General features: G+C 39.2%; 1 protein-coding gene across 4 annotated transcripts in view; it reads right to left on the minus strand.

Annotated features, from left to right (window-relative positions):
• The window catches only part of ZNF680 (zinc finger protein 680), a 74647-nt gene that overhangs the window by 36798 nt on the left and 18077 nt on the right, over positions 1-19772 (minus strand). For 3 of the 4 annotated variants that reach the window (XR_004057999.1, XR_004058000.1, XM_010372533.2), the window contains exons 2-3: positions 16835-16961; positions 16237-16332 (exon numbers count right to left, since the gene is read on the minus strand). Coding sequence is in view for 2 of the 4 variants with exons in the window: in XM_010372533.2 (XP_010370835.2) it covers positions 16237-16332; positions 16835-16961 (223 nt within the window). In the remaining 2 variants the exon portion in view is untranslated. Of the gene's footprint in view, positions 1-16236; positions 16333-16834; positions 16962-19772 lie in introns of those variants that run through there. The other variant, XM_030932627.1, reaches the window with a different exon arrangement.

Consider the following 19772-nt stretch of genomic DNA (forward strand, 5'->3'; position numbering starts at 1 on the left):
GCCACCTCCACTGAAACAGGTGCTGGTATCCACAGCTGAGAAACCCACAAACAGTTCACAACACAGAACTTTGGGCAGACAACCCTTAGTTCTGGCCCAAAGCCTGGTACACTTGCTGGGTGGCTAGACCCAGAAGAGAGATAACAATCAATACAGCTCGCTCTCAGGAAGCCACATCCATAGGAAAAGGCAAGAATACTAAATCAAGGGAACAAAAGAATCCGAAAAACAGCCTTCAGCCCTAGACCTTTCTTCCGACAGAGCCTACCCCACTGAGAAAGAACCAGAAAACCAACTCTGGTAATATGACAAAACAAGGCTCTTTAACATCCCCAAATTATCACACTAGCTAACCAGCAAGAAATCCAAACCAAGAAGGAATCCCTGTTTTACCTGAAAAAGAATTCAGGAGGTTAGTTATCAGGCTAAAAAGAAAGGCATCAGAGAAAGGCAAAGCCCAGTGCAAGGAAATGCAAAGAACAATACACAAAACAAAGGGAGAAATATTCAAGAAAATAGGTAACATAAAAAACAATCAAAACTTCAGGAAACACTGGACACACTTATAGAAATGCTAAATGCTCTGGAAAGTCTCAGCAATAGAATTGAATGAGTAGAAGAAAGAAATTCAGAGCTCAAAGACAAGGTCTTCAAATTAACCCAATCCAACAAAGATAAAGAAAAAATAACAAGAAAATATGAACAAAGCCTCCAAGAAGTCTGGGATTATATTAAATGACCACACCTAAGAATAATTGGCATTTGTGAGAAAGAAGAGAAATCTAAAAGTTTGGAAAACACATTTGGGTTGATGACCGAGAAAAGCTTTCTCAGCCTTACTAGAGACCTTGACATCCAAATACAAGATTCACAAAGAACACCGGAGAAATTTATCACAAAAAGATTATCACCTAGGCACACTGTCATCAGGTTATCTAAAATTAAGACAAGGAAAAACATCTTAAGAGTTGTGAGACAAAAGCACCAGGTAACCTATAAAGTAAAAACTATCAGATTAACAGCAGATTTCTCAGCAGAAATCCTACAAGCTAGAAGGGACTGGGGCCCTATCTATCTTCAGCCTCCTCAAACAAAACAATTATCAACCAAGAATTTTGTATCCAGTGAAACTAAGCATCACATATGAAAGATAGTCTTTTTCAGACAAATAAATTCTGAGATAATTCATCATTACCAAGCCACTACTACAAGAACTGTTAAAAGAGCTTCAAATCTTGAAACAAATTTTGGAAGTACACCAAAACAGAACCTCTTTAAAGCATAAATCTCACAAGACCTATAGAACAAAAATACAATTTAAAAAGCAAAAACAGAAAAACAAAAACCAAGGTACACAGGCAACAAATGGCTCAATAAATGAAATGGCATCTCACATCTAAATACTAACATTGAATGTAAGTGGCCTAAATCCTCCGCTTAAAAGATACAGAATGGATAAGAATTAACCAACCCTCTGATGCCTTCAAGAGACTAACTTAACACATAAGGACGCACATAAAATTAAAGGGGTGGAGGCCAGGCGCAATGGCTCAAGCCTGTAATCCCAGCACTTTGGGAGGCCAAGATGGGCGGATCACGAGGTCAGGAGATCGAGACCATCCTGGCTAACACGGTGAAACCCCGTCTCTACTAAAAAAATACAAAAAACTAGCCGAGCAAGGTGACGGGAGCCTGTAGTCCCAGCTATTTGGGAGGCTGAGGCAGGAGAATGGTGTAAACCCGGGAGGTGGAGCTTGCAGTGAGCTGAGACCCGGCCACTGCGCTCCAGCCTGGGTGACAGAGTGAGACTCCGTCTCAAAACAAAAAAAAAAAAAAAAATTAAAGGGTTGGAAAAAGACATTTTATGCAAATGGCCACCAAAAGTGAGCAGGAGTAGCTATTCTATCAGACAAAACAAACTTTAAAGCAACTGGAGTTAAAAAAGACAAAAAGGGACATTATATAATAATAAAAGGCCTTGGCTGGTTCAATCCCAGCACCTTGGGAGGCTGAGGCGGGTGGATCACAAGGTCAGGAGTTCAAGACCAGCCTGGTCAAAATGGAGAAATTCCATCTCTACTAAAAATACAAAAATTAGCCAGGCATGGTGGCAGGCACCTGTAATCCCAGCTACTCGGGAGGCTGAGGAGGAGAAATGCTTGAACCTGGGAGGGGGAGGTTGCAGTGAGCCAAGATCATGCCACTGCACTCCAGCCTGGGCGACAGAGGGAGACTCTATCTTAAAATAAATAAATAATAGTAATAATAACAATAAAAAGCCTTGTCCAACAGATAAACATCACAATCCTAAACATTCACGCACCTAACATTGGAGCTTCCAAATTTATAAAACAATTACTAATAGACCTAAAAAATGTGATAAACACAGTAGAAGTGGGGAACTTCTTCAAAAGCCCACTGACAGACCTAGACAGATCAAGACAGAAAATCAACAAAGAAACAAGGGACTTAAAGTATACCTTGAAACAAATGTACTTAACAGATACATACAGAACATTCCATGCAACAACCACAGAATACACATCCTACTCAACAGAACGTGAAACTTTTTCCAAGACAGACCATATAGGCCACAAAACAAGCCTCAATAAGTAAAAGAAAATTGAAATTATATCAGACACTCTCTCAGACCACAATGGAATAAAACTAGAAATTGGCCAGGCGCAGTGGCTCACACCTGTAATCCCAGCACTTTGGAAGGCCGAGGCAGGCAGATCACGAGGTCAGCAGATTGAGACCATCCTGGCTAACACGGTGAAATCCCGTCTCTACTAAAAAATACAAAAAAATTAGCCAGGCATGGTGGTGGGCGCCTGTAGTCCCAGCTACTTGGGTGGCTGAGGCAGGAGAATGGTGTGAACTCAGGAGGTGGAGCTTGCAGTTAGCCAAGGTCGGGCCACTGCACTCCAGCCTGGGTGATAGAGTGAGACTCCGTTTCAAAAAAAAACTAGAAATCAACTCCAAAAAAACCTTCAAAACCATGCAAATACATGGAAATTTAATAACCTGCTTCTGAACGATCATTGGGTCAAAAATGAAACCAAGATGAAAATTTAAAAGTTATTCTAACTGAATGACAATAATGACCCAACCTATGAAAACCTCTGGGATACAACAAAGGTAGTGCTAAGAGGAAAGTTTATAGCCCTAAACGCCTACATCAAAAAGACTGAAAGAGCACAAACTGAGACTGTAAGGTCACACTTCAAGAAACTAGAGAAACAAGAACAAACCAAATCCAAATGCAACAGAAGAAAGGAAAGTATCAAGATTAGAGCAAAACTAAGTGAAACTGAAACAAAAAAATACAAAAGATAAAACAAAAAGCTGTTTTTTTGAAAAGATAAATAGGCCGGGTGCGGTGGCTCATGCCTGTACTCCCAGTACTTTGGGAGGCCCAGGTGGGCGGATCACAAGGCCAGAAGACTGAGACCATGCTGGCTAACAAGGTGAAACCCCATCTCTACTAAAAATACAAAAAATTAGCTGGGCATGGTAGCAGGCGCCTGTCGTCCCAGCTACTCATGAGGCTGAGGCAGGAGAATGGCATGAACCTGGGAAGCAGAGCTTGCAGTGAGCTGAGATCACGCCACTGCACTCCAGCTTGGGCAACAGAGCAAGACTCCATCTCAAAAAAAAAAAAAAAGAAAAGAAGAGAGAAAATCCAAATAACCTCAATAAGAAACAAAATGGGAGATATTACAAACTGATACCACAGAAATACAAAAGATCATTCAAGGCTACTATGAATACCTTTACACACATAAACTAGAAAACCTAGAAGAGATGAATAAATTCCTGGAAAAATAAAACCCTCCCACCCTGAACAAACCAAAAGCAAGTAGCCAGACTGAAATAGTAATTTTAAAATTACCAACCAAAAAAGTCCAAGACCAGACAGATTCACAGCAGAATTCTACCAGACATTCAAAGAAGAATTGGTACCAATCCTATTGACCCTATTCCACAAGACAGAGTAAGAGGGAACCCTCCCTAATTCATTCTATGAAGCCAACATCACGCTAATATCAAAACCAGAAAAGGACATGATAAAAAAGAAAACTACAGACTGATATCCCTGATGAACACAGATGCTAAAATCCTTAACAAAATACCAGCTAACTGAATCCAACAACGTATCAAAAAGATAATCCATCATGATCAAGTGAGTTTCATACCAGGGATGCAGAGATGGTTTAATATATGCAAGTCAATAAGTGTGATACACTACATAAAGAGAGTTAAAAGTCACATGATCATCTCAATAGATACAGAACAAGCATTTGACAAAATCTGGCATCCTTTATGATTAAAACTCTCAGCAAAATTGGCATACAAGGGACATACCTCCATGTAATAAAAGTCATCTATGACAAACCCACAGCCAACATAATACTGAATGGAAAAAAGTTAAAAGCATTCCCTTTGAGAACTGGAACAAGACAAGAATGCCCACTCTCACAACTCTTCTTCAACACAGCACTGGAAGTCCTAGCCAGAGCGATTAGACAAGAGAAATAAAGGGCATCCAAATCAGTAAAGAGAAAGTCAAACTGTCACTGTTTGCTAGTGACATGATCGTTTATCTTGAAAACCCCAAAGACTCCTCCAAAAAATTCCTAGAACTGATAAAAGAATTGAGCAGTTTCCAGGTACAAGATTAATGTACACAAATCAGTAGCTCTTCTATACACCAACAGTGACCTAATGAAGAATCAAATCAAGAACTCAACCCCTTTTACAATAGCTGCAAAAATAATAAAATACTTAGAAATACACCTAATCAATTACATGAAAGACCTCTACAAGGAAAACTACAAAACACTGCTGAAAAAAATCACAGACAACACAAACAAATGGAAACACGTTTTATGCTTATGGATGCGTAGAATTAATCTTGCGAAAATGACCATACTGCGAAAAGCAATAAACAAATTCAATGCAATTCCCATCAAAATACTATCATTCTTCACAGAATTAGAAAAAACAATTCTAAAATTTATACGGAACGAAAAAAGAGCCCACATAGCCAAAGCAAGACTAAGCAAAAAGAATAAATCTGGAGGCATCATATTACCTGATTTCAAACTATACTATAAGCCATAGTTACCAGAACAGCATGTTACTAGTATAAAAATCAGCACATAGACTAACGGAACAGAATAGCGAACCCAGAAATAAACCCAAGTACTTACAGCCAACTGATCTTTGAGAAAGCAAACAAAAACATAAAGTGGGAAAAAGAAACCCTTTTCAACAAATGGTGCTGGGGAAAATTGGCTAGCCACATGTAGGAGAATAAAACTGGATCCTTATCTCTCACCTTATACAAAAATAAACTCAAGATAGATTAAGGACTTAAATCTAAGACCTGAAACTATAAAAATTCTATAAAATAACATTGGAAAAACCCTTCTAAACATTGGTTTAGGCAAGGATTTTATGACCAAGAACCCAAAAGCAAATGCAATAAAAACAAAGATAAATAGCTGGAACTTAATTAAACAAAAGAGCTTTTTGCATAGCAAAAGGAACAGTCAGCAGAGTAAACAGAAAACCCACAGAGTGGGAAAGGATCTTCACAATTTATACATCTGACAAAGGACTAATATCCAGAATCTACAATGAACTCAAATCAGCAAGAAAGAAACAAACAATCCCATCAAAAAGTGGGCTAAGGACATGAATAAACATTTCTCAAAAGAAGATATACAAATGGCCAACAAACATTTGAAAAAATGTTCAGCATCACTAATGATCAGGGAAACGCATATCAAAACCATAATGCAATACAACCTTACTTTTGCAAGAATGATCATAATCAAAAAAATCATAAAACAGTAGATGTTGGCATAGATGTGGTGATCAGGGAACACTTCTACACTGCTGGTGGGAATGTAAACTAGTACAACCACTATGGAAAACAGTGTGGAGATTCCTTAAAGAACTAAAGGTAGAACTACCATTTGACCCAGCAACCCAACTATTGGGTACATACCCACAGGAAAAGAAGTTACTATCTGAAAAAGATACTTGCACACGCACATTTACAGCAGCACAATTTGCAATTGCAAAATTGTGGAACCCACCCAAATGCCCATCAATCAACAATGGGATACAGAAACTGTGGTATATATATAGGATAAAATACTACTCAGTCATAAGAAGGAATGCATCAATGGCATTTGCAGTGACCTAGATGAGACTGGAGACTATTATTCTAAATGAATATTCTAAATGAAATATTCATTTAGAATAATAGCTGGGCATTAACTCAGGAATGGAAAACCAAACATCGTATGTTCTCACTGATACGTAGGAGCTAAGCTATGAGGATGCAAAGGCATAAGAACGATATAATAAACTTTGGGGACTTGGGAGGGTCGGGTGGGGTGGGGGGCGAGAGATAAAAGGCTACAAATAGGGTGCAGTGAATACTGCTTAAGTGATGGGTGCACCAAAATCTAAAAAATTACCACTAAAGAACTTACTCATGTAACCAAACACTAATAACCTATAGAAAAATAAAATTTAAAAAAAAAATAAGAATTTGAGACCAGTCTGGACAACATGGTAAAACACTGTCTCTACCAAAAATGCAAAAAAACTAACTGGATGTGATGGTGCTTACTTGTAACCCAGCTACTGGAGAGGCTGAAGTAAGAGAATTTTCTAAGTTTAGAAAGTTGAGGATGCAGTGGGCCATTAATTATCACGCCACTGCAAACCAGCCTGGTTGACAGAGTGAGGCCCCAAGAAAGAAAGAGAGAGAGAAAGAAAGAAGGAAGGGAGAAAGGGAAGGAGAGAGGGCAGGGGATGGGAGGGGAGGGAAGGGGAGGGAAGAGTGGGGGAGAGAGAGAGAGAAAGAGAGAAAGAGAGAGAGAAAGAGAGAAAGAGAGAAAGAGAGAAAGAGAGAAAGAGAGAAAGAGAGAAAGAGAGAAAGAGAGAAAGAGAGAAAGAGAGAAAGAGAGAAAGAAAGAAAGAAAGAAAGAAAGAAAGAAAGAAAGAAAGAAAGAAAGAAAGAAAGAAAGAAAGAGAGAGACAGAAAGAAATAAGTCACCTGAATGGCTTAAGTAAAAAAGCATAGATTTTAGCATTGAGTCAAAAAGCCTGAAAGTAACAAAAATGAAAAAAATCTTATTTCATGCCAATAGTAACCACAATTGGGTGAGATGGTCATCATTATATTATATATAATATGCTTTAAGTCAAGTACTTGGCCAGGCACGGTGGCTCACGCCTGTAATCCCAGCACTTTGGGAGTACAAAGCAGGCGAATCACTTGAGGTCAGTAATTCGAGACCAGCCTAGACAAACGATGAAACCCATCTCTACCCAAAATACAAAAAGTAGCTGGGCATTGTAGCACACACCTGTAATTCCAGCTACTCAGGAGGCTGAGGCAAGAGAATTGCTTGAACTCGGGAGGCAGAGATGGCAGTGAGTCGAGATCACACCACTGCACTCCAGCCTGGGCGACAGAGTGAGATTCTGTCTCAATAAAACAAAAACACAAACAAATCAAGTTGTAGCATTAATCAAAGACTGATATTATATAATGGTAAGTAAAATGGGTCAATTTACCAGGAATCTATAACTATCATATTTATCTATCTATATGTATGTGTATTAATAACATCAGGTCTCCAAAATATATAAAGCAAATATTGACAAAAGTGAAGAAAGAAATACATAGCAACATAATAATTGTAGATATCAAGACCCTATTTTTAATAATAGAAAATTAAGATAAAAGATCAATAAGAAAACAGAAAACTTAGACATTACAGACTGTACTGATTATTTTGCATATAGAGCAATAGCTGAGAGTGGATGATTTATAAAGAAATATGTTTATTTGCCTCACATTTTGGCAGACTGTACAAGAAGTGTGTGCCAGCATCTGCTTCTGGTGAGGGTCTCAGGAAGCTTACAATCATGGTGGAAGGCAAAGGGTAACTGGACATATCACATGGTAAGAGATAGAGCAAGTATGAGGTGAAGGAAACGCGTTCTTTTAATGAAGCAGCTTTCATTTGAATTAATAGAGTGTAAACTTTCTGATTACCAAGAGGATGGCATCATGCCATTCATGATGAATTTGCCCCCATGACCCAAACACCTCCTACCAGGTCCCACATCCAACATTAAGGATTACATTGCAACAAGAGGTCTGGAGAACATGGACATCCAAACCATAGCATAGACCAACTAGGCTTAACAGACTCATAAAAAAATTTCTCAGTCAAAAGCAACAGAATATATAATATTCGTATTTGCACCTAGTGTATTCTGTTAAAACACATAATGGGTCTTATTAAATTTCACAATAACATCTGGGTGCAGTGACTCATGCTTATAATTCCAACATTTTGGGAGACCAAGGTGGGAGAATCACTTGGGACAAGAAGTTTGAGACCAGCCTAGGTAACACAGCGAGGCCCTATCCCTACAAATAATAATAATAAAAAAACACCCAGACATGATAGTGCATGTCTATAGTTTCAGCTACACGGGGAGCTGACGTGGAAGGATCACTTGAGTCCAAGAGGCTCAGGCTACAGTGAGCCAAAATTATGCCACTGCACTCCAGCCTGAGTGACAGTAAGATCCTGTCTCAAAACAACAATGATGAATAAATCTAAGAACACCAAAATCATACACTGTGTGTTTTCTGACAAAAAATAAGGGCCGGGCACGGTGGCTTATGCCTGTAATCCCAGCACTTTGGGAGGCTGAGGCGGGAGGATCATGAGGTCAGAAGATCAAGACCATCCTGGCTAACACGGTGAAATGCCATCTCTACTAAAAACACAAAAAAATTAGCCGGGCATGGGGGTGGGCACCTGTAGTCCCAGCTACTCGGGGAAGCTGAGACAGGAGATGGCATGAACCCAGGAGGCGGAGCCTGCAGCAAGCTGAGATCACGCCACTGCACTCCAGCCTGGGCGACAGAGCGAGACTCCGTCTCAAAAAAACAAAACAAACAAACAAAAAAAACTTAATAAAACTAGGAATTAAAAGCAAAGGAAAAATGGGCAAATCCAAAAATATATGAAAATGAAACACACAGGCTGGGTGTAGTGGCTCAAATGTGTAAACTTAGAACTTCAGGAGGCCAAGGCAGAAGGACTGCTTGTGCCTAGGAGTTTGAAAGTAGCCTGGGCAACGAAGTGAGACCCTGTCTTGATTATGTCTATAACTAGCTAAACAACCATGAAAAAAAAGCATTATACTTCCTGATTGAAAAACATATTAAAAGCTACAACAGTAAAAACAATGTGGCACTGACACAATGACATATAAAGAGATAAAAAACAGAATAGAAGGCCAGGTGCAGTGGCTCATGCCTGTAATCCCAGCACTTTGGGAGGCTGAGGCAGGTGGATCACGGGGTCAGGAGATCGAGACCATCCTGGTTAACATGGTGAAACCCCATGTCTACGAAAAATACAAAAAAATTAGCAGGGCGTGGTGGCAGGCACCTGTAGTCCCAGCTACTTGGGAGGCTGAGGCAGTAGAATGGCATGAACCCGGGAGGCGGAGCTTGCAGTGAGCTGAGATAGCGCCACTGCACTACGGACTGGGCAACAGAGTGAGACTCAAAAAAAAAAACAAAAAACCCCAGAATAGAGAGCCCAGAAAAGAACCCTTTTGTGTATGATCAAATGATCTTTCACTAAGTCGCAATTAACGCATAATAGAGAAAATCTTTTCAAAAACTAACCTTGAAATCAGGTTATCTACACTGATAAAGCTGAATCCTTTCCTTGAACTATATGCAAAGAATATTTGAAATAAAATATTTAGAAATTTAAAAAATAACTATCTCTTAGAAAAAATATAGGGAAAAACATGACATTGGTATTGGCACCATTTTCTTAGATACAACATTAAATGCATGAGCAACAAAGAGAAGAAAAGAATAACTGAACTACACTATACTTCAAAATTTCTGCATATCAAAGAAAACATTCAAAAGAGTAGTGATCCCTCCTAGGAAATGGGTGAAAATATCTGCAAATCACATGTGATAGGAGTTAATATTCAGAATATATAAACAACTATTAAAACTGAATTATAAAGTTGAATAATGACTTAGAATTGGACAAATAATTGAACTAAATTTTCATCAAAATGATACAAATGCAAAAAAGCATTTGAAAGGATACACAAAAATACTAATTTGTAGACAAATGCATGAAAGTCACGATGAAAAACAGAATCCTCTCACACCCATTATAATAGCCACTAAAAGTTTTCTAGAAAACACCCAGTTGATGATGCAATGAAAATAAAATCCATGTTAATTGTTGGTGCAAAACAAGGATGCAACCATTATTGACAAATGTTATAAATGTTCCTCAAATAATTAAAAATTGAATTATTATTAAATACAGCAATCCCACTTATGGATCTACATCCAAACTATGCAACGCAGGACCTGGAAGACATATTTGAACATTTATGCTTCTTGTACCAGCATTCACAAAAGCCAAAACATGGCCAGGCACGGTGGCTCACACTTGTAATTCCAGCACTTTGGGAAGTCGAGGCGGGCAGATCACCTGAGGGCAGGAGTTTGAGACCAGCTTTGCCAATATGGTGAAACCTCGTCTCTACTAAATATACAAAATTTAGCCAGGTGTGGTGGCGGGTGCCTGTAATCCCAGTTACTCAAGAGGCTGAGGCAGGAGAATCGCTTGAACCTGGGAGGCGGAGACTGCAGTGAGCCGAGACCTGATCCTGCCATTGCACGCCAGCCTGGGAGGCAGAGCAAGACTCCATTGCAAAAAAAAAAAAAAAAGGCCGGCCGGGCACGGTGGCTCATGCCTGTAATCCCAGCACTTTGGGAAGCTGAGCGGGGGGGTGGGCGGATCACGAGGTCAGGAGATTGAGACCATCCTGGCTAACACGGTGAAACCCCGTCTCTACTAAAAAAATACAAAAAACTAGCCGGGCGTGGTGGCGGGCGCCTGCAGTCCCAGCTACTTGGGAGGCTGAGGCAGGAGAATGGCGTGAACCCGGGAGGTGGAGCTTGCAGTGAGCCGAGATCGCGCCACTGCACTCCAGCCTGGGCGACAGTGCGAGCCTCCGTTTCAAAAACAAAAAAAAAGCCAAAACGCTGAAGCAATCCGGGTGTGGAATATTATTCAGCCTTAAGAAAAAAAAACTTGGGAGGCTGAGGGAGGAGAATTGCTTGAACCTGGGAGGTAGAGGTAAGACGAGGTGGCACTACTGCACTCCAGCTTGGGCAACAAGAGCAAAACTTCGTCTCAAAAAAAACAAAGAAAATCTTGTCCCATTTTAATATAAATGTTGAAAGAATTATCTCACCTAAAATGAGCCAGTAACAAAATGATGGATACTGTATGATTCTAATTCTATGAGGTATCTTAAGTAGTCACACTCATAAAAACAGAAAGTGGAAGGGTGTCTGTCAAGGGCTGAAGAGAGAGTAAAATGGGCAGTTGTTACTTAATGTGTACTGAGTTTTAGTTTTACAAGATGTAAAACTTTTAGAAGTATTTTACCTAACAGTGTGAATACACGTAACATGCTTGAAATGTACAACTTTTATTCAGACAGGATCTCACTCTGTCACCCAAGTTGGTGTGCAGTGGCACAATTATGGCTCACTGTAGCCTCAACCAGGTTCAAGTAAATCCTCCCCCATCAATCTCCCAAGTGGCTGAAACCACAAGTGCAGACCACCATGCCTGTCTTTAAAAAACGGTTTTTTTTTTTGTAGAGACTGGGTCTTTATATGTTGCCCAAGCTGGTCTCCCAATTTTGGGCTTAAGTGATCCTCCTGTCTTGGCCTCTCAAAATCCCTGGATTACAGATGTAAGCCACCACCATGCCTGGCCCTGAAATGTACACTTCAATGAAATTAAGATGGTAAATTTTATGTTATATTTTCACAATTTTTTTTAAAGAAAAACTGAAAAAATACAGAATTATATATCTTTTCAAAAATTATCTTCAAATCACAAGTGTTTCTCTCATGCAAAAGAAATATATATTCATCATTAAACACATGGTGAAAAGAAGGCGATTTCCATGACTGTTCACTTAGAGATGATAGGACAACCACTGAAAATCAGCTAATAAAGAATATATACAAAATAAGCCATAACCAAAATTGAGGTCATATTTGTAGATAAAAGCACACACATATATAAACTGATTGTGATAGACATATGGCTGATTTATCTTTTTTTTTTTGAGATGGAGTCTCACTCGGTCGCACAGGCTGGAGTACAGCGGCGCGATCTCAGCTCACTGTAACCTCCGCCTCCTAGATTCAAGAGATTCCCCTGCCTCAGCCTCCCAAGTAGCTGGGACTACAGGCACCCGCCACCACGCCAGGCTAATTTTTGTATTTTTAGTAGAATGGGGTTTCACCATATTGGCCATGCTGGTCTCGAACTCCTGACCTTCAATCCACCCACCTTGGGCTCCCAAAGTGCCGGGATTACAGGAGTGAGCCACTGCACCCAGCTGATTTATCTTTTAATTAAACCCCATTTTGACTTAAAGTTTATAAACAGAATTGCAAAATGTCTAAATATATAAGTAAAACAAAAAATCACAATAAACTGATGTTTAAAAACCTACACTAAATAAAACACTAATATGGAACTGCAAAACAATAACTAGAGAAATGTTTACTCACAAAATCCGGTTTGCAATATTTATGTACCATTAAAAAAGAATTTGTCTAGATAATTACAATATTTGTGTGTACTCATGGAAAGCAGGTATTTCAAATCATTGGCATGCGCTGTGTTGCAATAAAATTTCAGAAAAAAACAGTATAATTATAAATAAAAGATTCTAACAATAAATTTATAATAAATAAAAATTTAAAAAAATTAGTAATTTTTTTGTTTTAAATATATGCTATTCTTACACAAAATAAAACTGCTGCAATTCAACCTTAGAAGCAAAACAAGGCCGGGCGCGGTGGCTCAAGCCTGTAATCCCAGCACTTTGGGAGGCCGAGATGGGCGGATCACAAGGTCAGGAGATCGAGACCATCCTGGCTAACCCAGTGAAACCCCGTCTCTACTAAAAAATACAAAAAACTAGCCGGGCGAGGTGGCGGGCGCCTATAGTCCCAGCCACTCGGGAGGCTGAGGCAGGAGAATGGCGTGAACCCGAAAGGCGGAGCTTGCAGTGATCTGAGATCTGGCCACTGCACTCCAGTTTGGGCGACAGAGTGAGACTGTCTCAAAAAAAATAAAAAAAAAAAGAAGCAAAACAATAGCCTTGCATTGCTAAATTTAAAAATTATATATTTTGCAGAATATGGTTAGCACTTCTTATATATAAAACAAATGCGGCCGGGCGCAGTGGCTCACGCCTGTAATTCCAGCACTTTGGGAGGCGGAGGCGGGTGGATCACGAGGTCAGGAGATCAAGCACATCCTGGCTAACACAGTGAAACCCCGTCTCTACTAAAAATACAAAAAAAATTAGCCGGGCGTGGTGGCGGGCGCCTGTAGTCCCAGCTACTTGGGAGGCTGAGGCAGGAGAATGGTGTGAACCCAGGAGGCGGAGCTTGCAGTGAGCCGAGATTGCACCACTGCACTCCAGCCTGGGCAACAGAGCGAGACTCCCTCTCAAAAAAAAAAAAAAAAAAAAAAAACTTAGAAATTAGTTATGTTGTTATTTAGATATATGCTTAAGAAAGTGGATGAAAATACTATAATTCCTGTTTGCCTGCAGCAAACTCAAATTTATAAGTAACATCAGCCATATCATGTAAATTCTAGCATATTGTCCTAAAGGTCTGAACCTAAAGTACAGAAAAATTTGAAATAGAAAATAGAAAGTAATATATAGGGAGAGTGACATCAGTAAGACGGATAAATAAAAGGTTCCCTATTTGCTTATCATCCCACAACAAGAAAATTTATCAGCCATCCCTGACAAAAATGCGTTTATGTGAGCCATGGCTCACACCCGTAATGGCAGCTACACAGTACATTCAGGTTGGGGAACTGCTTCAGGCCAGGATTTCAAGACCAGCCTGGGTTATAAAGCCAAAACCCATCTCAAAAATAAGTGCCTTTAAGAGAGCTTTGAGATCCAGAGAAGGTGTTGTGAAACTCTGCTACAGTCTAAGATTAAGGAGCGTTCTTTTCAGAAGGCAAGCCCTCATTCAGGTGGAAAAATACAGGAACCCTGTTCTAAGCTACAGACCAGGAAATGGCCCACCAAATTTAGTCCCACTGAGAATTCTGAACTTACTCTCTAATCATCCCAAACTCCTCCCAGCCACAGACTGGGAGAGACCTGCTCTCCAGAAGCCTGTAGGAAGACACCCATTTATAGCCACGCAGGCAGGCCTGCAGACCTTTACTGTGGTTTCTGAAGCAGTTTAATGACTCGGTTCCAGCTACCTGAGCTATATAGTTCATGGCCTGTTCTGCCTATATAGGAACCCACATAGTGATCTGAAAAAACCTCTTTGATACTCAGTGAAAGCCATACTCATCCACATTCTGATATAAGGCCCACCATATATAGACCCAATTACGAAAACCTGCCCTACTGTCTGCCCTATAGAGCAACATCCAGATAAATATTTAGTCTGTTCCAAAATATAATGGAAATTACAATTACCCAAGCCCCCGTTAAGCCAACTAAAGGTGAGCCCTAGTGCAGACCCAGCAGCCTTGTGACCAAGCTATACCGCTCTCCACCACAAACCCAGAGGGCATCTCATCACCCTGAGAACCCAACAAAAAAAAAATCTTTACCTCCTGAAACCAGTTTATAAAAACTTAAAGAGGTGTTTGCCCCCTTAAATTTAGACACCAATGCAAAACTATATTGTACCCACTGTAAATACTTTTAACATAGAACTGCAAGTATGTGGCAGAAGAATTAATCAAAAAGTTTTAAAACTCATTGAAATTGAAGACAAATGAGTAAAAACTTGCTGCTTATAGATCATATGCTCTTGTATATAAAAAATTATAAACTATACTAAAACCTGTTTAATAAATACACTAGGTAATTTGGCAAAATATAAAATTAACATACAAGTTTAAGTTCCATACACTTAAGCAAACTGATTAAGAAAACAATCTTATTTATAGTAGCATTAAAATAATTTCTGAGAACAAATTTATATGAGGTAAAAAAACTTTACAATAAAAATATATTAATGAAATACATTAGAGAAGAGGCAAATAATTACATTGTTTTGAGACACAGTCTCTGTCACACAGGCTGGAGTGCAGTGGTGCAATCTCAGCTCACTGCAGCCTCCACCTCCTGGGTTAAAGCAATTCTCCTGCCTCAGCCTTTTGGGTAGCTGGGATTACAGGCACCTGCCATCAGGCCAGGCTAATTTTTGTATTTTTAGTAGAGATGGGATTTCACCCTGATGGCCAGGCTGATCTCAAACTCCTGACCTCAATGATCTCCCTGCCTTGGCCTCCCAAAGTGCTGGGATTACAGGTGTGAGCCACTGTGCCTGGTCAACACAAACACATTTTAAAATACTTTATGTCTATGGATTGAAAGCATAAATACTGTTAAAGTGCCATATTATCTAAAATAATCTATGGATTCAATGAACTCCCTATCAAAACTCCAGTGGCATATTTTTACAGCAATGAAAAATAAAATTCTAAAATTTCTATGAAACTACAATAAACTTTGAATAGTCAAAGCAATCTTGAGGAAAAAGAACAAAGAAGGACATTATACTTTATAATTTCAAACTATATTTCAAGACTATCAAAAAAAAGACTAAATAAAAACAAGACAAAGTGTGCAGAAAAATGAACCAAAAAAATGGAAAAGAAACCACTAATCACACACATTTCAGACATGATGTAAAAAGAGAACTTAAAAAATAACTGAGTTTCTCAAAATTTTGCAGATATTTGTGTGTCCCTAAAACAATGGAACATCAGTCAGATTGTGCAGTCTCTTATAAGCCACAAAGAGGATTCTGGCTCACAGTAAACTTGAAGGAAGATCACTGATGGGGAAGTAGGATTTTTAGAGAATTTAAGAGCATAAGAAAGAAGATGCCGCTATGTGAGAACAAGAGAAAAGAAACTGAGCTTCCCAGAAACTACTTTCTCTGGAACATAGCTTCCCAAATTCCATGTCAAGAACTGACTTTCTCTTTGACCTTTGGACCTCTCATCTGTGTCATCTGTTGTATTCGCTATCATTCTCACCTACCTGGGGGTTTGGCTACCATCTCCTGTCTCTTCCTATTCCATGGCTCTTTTCCTTGCTCCAAACAGGTTATCAGGTGAGGCTTAGAGACAGCAATACCTGTTTTATTAAAAATAAATAACATGAATCTTGCTCATCTTCTCCAATTACTGACCTACTAATGTGCTCAGTAAAGAGAATGTCATAGCATATTCTAGTAAATTAATCCCAAATTACTAATTTATAAGACATTTCTAAATAGTGAAAAAATACTTAAAATTTATAGGTCTTTAATTTCACTACCCAGTACTACTGAATCAAAAATTGGTGGTGGCAATTAAATTTTAAGGTGTGGGCAACAACATTTTATGCCATCACATGTCTGTAATTACCACTAATCTAAAGTGAAGGATACAGATCAGCTCAGGAATATGTAAATTTCAGGTCAAGATGAAACATAATAAAGAAATTTTCTTTCTACATGGACAAATCTCAAAGGTTTTCTTGAAAACAGGGATCTGAAACTCATTTATGCAAAGCACAAATTACCACAAGTTATACAAAAACAGAGAAATAAAACCTTTAAGGCATATTAGGAATTGTGTGTTGAAGTTATCCTCACCCAGGAAGACCAGGTTTCGGTAGTTCTCAAACATCACTTTCCTGTATAAATTCCGTTGTGCAGTGTCCAGGCATTGCCACTCCTCCAGAGAGAATTCTATGGCCACATCCCTAAATGTCAGTGGTCCCTGAAAAACACACACACACACATATATATTTACTAAATAACCATGGGCAGAATTTTTATTTTGGCTCAAGGCAAAGTAAGACAGTATAGAAAACTGATTCTGACTTAAAGGAGTGACTAAAATTATACAATAAAATAAATTTAAATGCAGAAATATTATCTAATGTATTATTTAACTCAGATAACAGAACAGCATAAGATCCACAACATCAGTGTATATATACTTTTTTGAATGAAAAAGTATAAAAGGACATGAATACAAACGTGTAAATTTTTGAGTGCTATATTTACATCATACACAACGAGTTGTATATATTTTTCAGATGGAAAAGACATGTTGAGTTAGAAGGTACATCTCAAATTTTAATGTGTACAATAAACTGAAGATCTTATTATGCTGATTTTTTTTAAAGATCTGGAATAAAGTTTGAATTTCTGAATTTCCAACAAGCTCACCAGTAATGCCAATGTTTTTGGCCCAAGAATAATATTTTGTCAAACATCCACTAAGTACAAGAGCCTGCGTTGGCAGGGCACAGTGGCTCACGCCTGTAATCCCAGCACTTTGGGAGGCCGAGCCAGACAGATCACCTGAGGTCACGAGTTCGAAACCAGCCTGCCCAACATGGCGAAACCCCATATCTACTAAAAAAAATACAAAAATTAGCCGGGCACGATGGTGTGCATCTGTAATTCCAGCTATTTGGGAGGCTGAGGCAGGAGAATCGCTTGAACCCGGGAGGTGGAGGTTGCAATGAGCTGAGATTGCACCAGTACATTCCAGCCTGGGCAACAGGGCGAGACTCCATCTAAAAAAACAAACAAACAAGAACCTGTGTTTTTCCCAGTTTTTCTGGCTTGTAAATAAAGATGAGAGCCTTCATCTTCCAAAGACATATATGCAAATATAACCTAAGAAAAAAAGGCAGCTGCCCAATCAAATGTGATAATTTATGCACATCAGCTGCATGAAGATACTTACTAATGAAAAGTAATTAACTCTATAAAAAAAAAACTTGTCAGAGAGCTCTTTAACCAAGTGAATCATTAACATCAACTGCACTAGGAACAAATTTTTATGATGTGCTGATGCACAAAGAACACAGCATCACTGCTGGAATACTGCTCCAGAAAAGTAAATTATAATCTAAATGTAACCATAAAGAAACATCAATTTTATGCAAAGTTCAAAATACAGATGTCTCCTATTTACTGTACTGTTAGTGATTTTAAGTAGTCTTTCTTCAGCACCCTAGAGAGCAGGAATCTCCTAAAAATTTTTTCAGAACTTCCTGGGTGATAAATGCCATTCTGTTTAAATAAGCATTTTCTTGGTCCTTTTCTGTATAGAGCTAATGGAGAACACAGGTGGATTCTCAACATTACATGTTCTTTTTCTTTACTACGGACCCCAGCTTTTCCCCAATAGAAATCTTGAGTATCCACACATTCCCGTAATTCAACAGCTACAAGGAAATATTTTTAATATTGCAGATTATAAATTCATAATGAGAATTCTGCATGGCACATAAGAAGCCACAATGCAGAGAATATAAAGGCGGCTCTGGTACATAGGAAAAATATTTTTCAGAGACCCTTGACTATTATAATGAATTTTTAAAGTAATTGAAACTAGCTCATTAGGCAGGAAAAGATCAAGGAGAGAAGTAAAGGTCTGCAAGTACTAAACACATGGTATTCCAGGAGGAAGAGTGGACACAGCTCTTGATCTGAGACAGGTTTAAGTAAAAAAAAGAACCAATTCTTCCTCTTTCTCCTTTTTTGGAATTCCTTCTCAGATGAGATTCTCTGGACAAATTACACTTGTATCTTGAGAACATGCCTCTAAAGGTATCAGCACCCCCTGTTTACCTGCTACCACCATACCCACAGGCAGAAAAACCAAAACCTGGAGAAAAAGTCCACCCACTTCTGTCCTTTATACAAGAAGGGATTCAGGAACAATGAGACACTCCATGAAGATAAAAATATAAGTTTCTTGGCCAGGCACAGTGGCTCAGGCCAGTAATCCTAGCACACTGGGAGGCCAAGGCTGGTGGATTGCCTGAGCTCAGGAGTTCAAGACCAGCCTGGGCAACACGGTGAAACCCCATCTCTACTAAAATACAAAAAAATAAGGTGGGCATGGCAGCATGAGCCTGTAATCCCAGCTATTCAGGAGGCTGAGGCAGGAGAATTGCTAGAACCCGGAAGGCAGAGGTTGCAGTGAGCTGAGATAGTGCCACTGCACTCTAGCTTGGGCGACAGAGTGAGACTCCATCTCTTAAATATATATATTTTCCTTTTCCTTTTCCTGTTCTCAGGTGCCCTCCCCTGGCACAGACACCACCAATTTCTGCTACAATAATGGCAATACGGGCCACACTGACCTGTCTCTATCAAACCTGAACAGAACAGGCCCTGTGACCAATCCTGAATGCAAAGGTGGAACTTAACTCTCATGAATGTATCTGAACCCCTCATACTTGACTCTGTCCTCATTTTAAGAGTCACATGAGGCCCTTACTTAGAACAATATGGATGCTTCCACCAAGAACAATTAACAGAACCTGTGGAAAGGGCACAAGTAAGATTTTTTTAAATTAGCCATGTAATCCTAATTAGAAGCCTGGGCTGATAACCACTTAGCTAAGCATTGCCTCTCAAGCTTTAATGAGCTTATAAATCACTTGATAGTTTTGGTCCCACTCTATGTAATGTGATTCTGCAGGTTTGGAAAGGGTCCATGAATGGGTGTTTTAAACAAATCCCCTGTCAATGCTGATGTTGCTCTTCCTGGGCTCATTATCAG

Source organism: Rhinopithecus roxellana, chromosome 6 (genome assembly GCF_007565055.1).
Source record: "Rhinopithecus roxellana isolate Shanxi Qingling chromosome 6, ASM756505v1, whole genome shotgun sequence".
In the NCBI taxonomy this organism is placed as follows: Eukaryota; Metazoa; Chordata; class Mammalia; order Primates; family Cercopithecidae; genus Rhinopithecus; species Rhinopithecus roxellana.